The 4967-nt window shown below is 49.8% G+C and overlaps 2 protein-coding genes across 2 annotated transcripts in view; both read right to left on the bottom strand.

Moving 5' to 3' along the window:
- The window catches only part of TERG_05392 (uncharacterized protein), a gene marked incomplete at its 5' end in the record, with an annotated part of 1937 nt that extends 1397 nt beyond the window's left edge, over window positions 1-540 (bottom strand). Inside the window, 2 exons of the mRNA XM_003234754.2 lie at window positions 11-391; window positions 478-540. Of these exons, the coding sequence (XP_003234802.1) occupies window positions 11-391; window positions 478-540 (444 nt within the window). The remainder of the gene's footprint in view (window positions 1-10; window positions 392-477) is intronic.
- A 343-nt stretch (window positions 541-883) lies between these two features.
- Window positions 884-3580, bottom strand: TERG_05391 (uncharacterized protein; the record flags this gene model as incomplete). The annotated part of the gene is made up of 4 exons (XM_003234753.2): window positions 884-2495; window positions 2577-2955; window positions 3052-3233; window positions 3297-3580. 4 exons carry the CDS (start codon window positions 3578-3580, stop codon window positions 1799-1801), a joined length of 1542 nt encoding a protein of 513 aa, XP_003234801.1. The 3' UTR covers window positions 884-1798.
- Between the last annotated feature and the right edge of the window lie 1387 nt (window positions 3581-4967).

The raw sequence follows: 4967 nt of genomic DNA, 5'->3' as shown, positions 1-4967 counted from the left end.
TTCCATGAACCCGGGTGATCTTCGAGCGGCCCTTGATCCCGGCATATAGAGCCCACGGCCGAATAACGCATTGCATCAAGAACTCACGAGTGAACGAGAGCGCAATGGTGTAGAATGCCACAAAGGCGATATCGAGCTTCCCCTTGCCGTACAGTACTGGGCCACCAGGTGTCTCCGGAGGCAACGGATAGGAGAGGAATATGCCATAGTGTATCGGGTTGGCTTCTGTCGGGTTGACGGCGTATGCGGTGAGGAGAATGGCAAGGAGAGCGAGAGGCAGGACCCAGGTGTGTTTTAAGCAGACGTCTTTGGCCCGGCGAAGCCAGGACCTGGCTCTCTTTCGCTTCGAGTGCGGCTTGCTGGACAGTCCGTTGCCGTTCTGGAGTCGCATCTGCAAGGGATCGCAAAAGCAGTGTCAGCGATTATCTCACATATTATTTAGTCAACAAACCACAAGGGACTCAAGCCGTTAAGTACCTTCTGCTGGGTGAGCTCTGCATGACCACCAGCCATGAGAGGCGTCTTCGAGTCGTCCTTCATGGTGCGAGTGTCTGGCGAGGGCCTGTCTCTTTGCGAGTGGACGGGAGAAGGCTGGAGGAGGTTTTTTTTTTTTTCTCTCTCTCTCTCTCTCTCTCTCGCGCTCGCTCTCACTGCTCAGGAAGCCCGCGGAAGGACGATAAAAGGGAGGACGTCGATCTCGGCGCCAGCACGATGATTTAGTCAATTCTTTTCTCCTCTTTTCTTTTTTTCTTTCCTTTTTGTATTTTAATCTTAAAAATTAAATGCTTCCTCTTTTTCTTCCTCTTCCATAAAATCTCGGGCCTTTTCTTGCGGGTTCAAAGGAAAACTTACTTGACCATTTTTATTTTAATCCCCTTTTTTATTTTCCTCGGCTGGGGAACTTTCTTCTTCCCCTTGCCTTGTCGCGTGTGCTTGTATAACTTTCTTATCCAGTCACTGCATCCAGCATGAGGCATAAGAAAGGATTGCCAGGGGCGATAAAGGAAGAGAGAGGCTGTTATGACATAATTAACTATCCATAATCAAACCAGTGGGTTATTCATTTTGCTTACCCCTGGGTGTAGGGCTTTCTTCTCCTTTTCGCCGCTCAGCAGCTCGATAACTATCAATCCAGTTCGGCACCGGCACAGCAGGGTTTCCCCCTTGGCTAGCTCTGCTGTATACCTGTATACATGGGCCGCAGTACCTGCAGAGAAACCATATTGGGGCCGCCAGAGGCTTGCTCGGCATATTCAGCTACATCATGGCCTGGATGGCGACTTTTTAATTAAAGGGGTAGAGGGGTATACTCCATACTGCAGCTTAGAGGTCAGCGATTCCCAACAATGGGACCTTTTACATGAAATGGCGATTGAACAGCACTATGCGAATGATCCGAGTATACTTTTTACTCTTTAAAATCACTTCGATGCTCTCAAATGAACCTCTATCAACTTCACAGCTGCCGGATTTTCGGCTCTCGCCTTAAGGCGTTGATTATGTAACGTCAACATGGCAAGGGTTATGGAGCAACCGAGGATTTGATATTTGATATCGGACGTATAATTTTTTTTTTTTTATATTAGGTTGATATACAGTGTAACCGCGGAAGATTTTGAGTGATAATAGCAACAATAATAGGATTATAGACAGTTTGTTACCCAATTCCACCAGTTCAGTTATTACGGGTATATACAATTTTTCTACGAAAACTCCGGCTTCCGCTCCCAGTTCCACCTTATTACTGTCTCACTCGATTGCTCCTATGTCCATAGTGATGTGGCGATAGCCAGCCAGATTACACATGGTGGGAATTCAGCTTCTCTTCTCCACCAGTCCTCTCCAGCCGGGCGGCATGCTGGAAGCTGCTCCTCGTTTTCCAGGCTGGGATACCGATGTATTTAACACCACTGGGATCTGTGAACATGAATTCTACCTCCTCCAGTGTCTTGCCTGCAGTGTCAGGGAACATTATGAAGACGTGGATAAACATAGCAGCGCAGAATATTCCAAAGAGCAAGTACGTCTTCCACTGGATGTTGACAAAGGCTGGAGGAACGAAGTAGCCGAGTGCAAAGTTGAAGGCCCAGTTTGACGAGGTCGCGAGGGCAACAGCTTTTCCACGGACACGCAGAGGGAAGAGCTCAGGAGGATAGATCCAGGAAACGGGTCCCCAGGTGGGTGCAAAGGAGGCAACGAAGAGATAGGAGCATGCAATGACCGCCTTGCTGGGGGCACCGGTGATCTCCCAGGACTCAGCCTCGACACCGTTGAGACCACCTGGTGGAGCAGGGCGCCCACGGGCAGCCAGCAGGCCGGCGTTCACGAAGAGAAAGGTCATCATAAAGAAAGCTCCAACAAGAAGAGGGAGACGTCGGCCCCAGCGGTCGATCCAGAGAAGAGCTGGGACTGTCATGGCGACGTTGATCACATACTGGATGCTGCTGGAAACAAGAAGGGTGTTTCCGGTCAAGCCAGCCATTCCAAAGACATATCTATCGTCCCTTCGTTAGATTCCAAAATCACTTGTGAAGTGTAGTACCCCAAAATACATGAAAGGAATGGATTGGACTTACGTGATGTAGTACATCATGACGTTCATACCGGTCAATTGACTCCAGATCTGGGTAAAGACACCGATATGGGTACGGTTGATCATGTTAGGCTTGAAGAGCTCAAGATAGGAGACATCAGCGTTAGCTCGTTCAAACTCGCAGATATCCTTGATCTCCTGCAGTTCACGCTGGACGAAAGGCGAGTCTGGGTCACCGTGGCCGTGGACCAGAGTGAGAACTCGGTGGCACTCCTCCCACAGGTCCTTACGGGCTAGCCATCGTGGAGACTCTGGGAGCGGAATCATGCCAAAGAATAAGAGAACAGCGGGGATGGGCCTGCAGTCCCCATGGAACGCGGAAAGCAGCAGGACCTTTGATAAAGCTGCATCCGTATGATATGCTGTTTGCAAAGTAAGTACTCTTTTTTTTTTTTCTCATGACATATGTTTAAAAGGGGGTCGGTTGGTAATATCTTACTAGAACATGATGAGGATACCCCAAGTAATTGCCCACTGCTGGCATCCGACCAGACGGCCACGTTTAGTTGGGGGTGCAACTTCTGAGATATAGACTGGAACCTGGGCTGAGCAGATACCGACACTCAGACCGTTGATGACTCGGCCAACGATCAACATGGCAATATTCTGAGATGCACAAGTGATGACAGAGCCAATGATCCTAGTGAGACCTTCTTAGCTAGCATGTTCATGAAGGAAATGCCAAATAAAAAAGAAGACATACCAGACGATTGCGCCGACCATAATGGCCTTCTTTCGACCAAGGCGATCAGAGACGAAGCCGGATATCAACGCTCCCAGCCATGAGCCGCCAGCCATGGATGCAGTGATACCGCCCTGCACAGCAGGTCGGGGGCCGCCGCACTGGCCCGGGCCGTATTGGTTAAAGTAGCATTTATACTGGTCAGTCCCTAGGATGGCTGACATCGACGAGATGTCGAAGCCGAAGAGGCCACCGCCAATGACGGCGACGGCAGCAATGACATATATATTGCCAGTGTTGAACATGGTATCAAAAGAACGCTGCCTGCGCTATCCTCCTCAAGGATCGAGTAGTGGTGATATTATTAATAGAAAGACAAAAGGAAAGGCCCCCTTGTGACGCAACATAGGCTGTTTATATGTTGGCTCGCTCAACTATACACAGAAAACAAGAAGAGGAAGAGAAAAAGGAGAGGAAAGAAGAAAAGAAAGAGAGGAAGAGACCAAAAGGAACGGCCGAGGACTATTTATGCAAGAAACGGCTGCGGGGGGGCGCACAGTAGAAGCTTCCATGGGAACGGGCATCAGCTAAACCGCATGGACGCAAGTACATCTCCATGTTTGTTCTATGACGATTGGAAGGCCTGTCAAGTCCGGCTCAGGCAGAGTTTCTTCTACCTTCCTACATACCTTACTACCAGTGGCCTCCCCGCAGCAGCATGGCTGATGGCGGCGACCTCCCCCGCAAACGCTCTCCTGATCACACTGAGGGCAAGGCTTTTGTACCATGGTAGGACGAGGAACTGACAGCCTGTGTCGCGTGCTCATGTATCACTGCAGCAAATGCGAAAAGGAGGTGGGTATGAGCAGTCTACGGATATGGTTGTCTGCTTCGGACCCAATCTGCTGCTACCAAATTAGCTGCCATCATGGCTCCATTCCAACTGACCATACCGCAACTTTCATTTCAAAGAGTACTTCCCTTTGGGCCGTTGTACCTCAACTTGCATGCCTCAGCAGGAAGAAGCAAAGAAAGTAATATATTGGCCATGCCGCAGGATCGGCAGCTCTTGCAACCCTCCACTTAGTTAATGCTTGCTTGTATGTACTGCGGAAGTAGACTGTACCTCTGCTGCAACGAAGACCCCTACGACGGCCAGAGTACCAGCAACTCTCTCATGCCTCTTGCGGCCAGCCGCCCCCTTGTCCTTATCCCCGGAAACTAGAGACGAGAGAAAAGCTCCCATTCGCGGGAGCCGCAAAGTCGCCTGCGCGGTGGCAAAGCTTCTGCTGCCGTCTGCCGTCATGGCCGCTGAAACCCTGAGATGTAACAGCTCCATCTTTTTAAGGCCTTTTGTTCTTCCTGGCCCGTTTGGCTTCTGACCTCCAGTACTTACTTTTACTTCTTCTTTCTTTTGCCGCTTGGTGTCATCGGGCTGTTTCAAGTGGCAGTCCGGGAGGTCGGAAAAGCCCGAATGCATGGGCAGAGATATGGATACTTCAACTGCTTAAAATAAAATATAACTAACAGTTTGGGCTCTTAACCTAAGTGTATGGAGGCTGGGGTTGTCGGCCGGTCTAATACGCACATAGAAAGGATGTGCAGTTCAATGTAGATGGAGAGATGTAGGGGATGTCGAAGGATGAAATGATGGTGGGTTGATGTCACAGCGAGAAGCTGCCAAAACTACCG

This window comes from Trichophyton rubrum, assembly GCF_000151425.1.
Source record: "Trichophyton rubrum CBS 118892 genomic scaffold supercont2.5, whole genome shotgun sequence".
Classification (NCBI taxonomy): domain Eukaryota; kingdom Fungi; phylum Ascomycota; class Eurotiomycetes; order Onygenales; family Arthrodermataceae; genus Trichophyton; species Trichophyton rubrum.
Note: the sequence above shows the minus strand (reverse complement) of the source record. Positions and strands in the feature narration are given on the sequence as shown.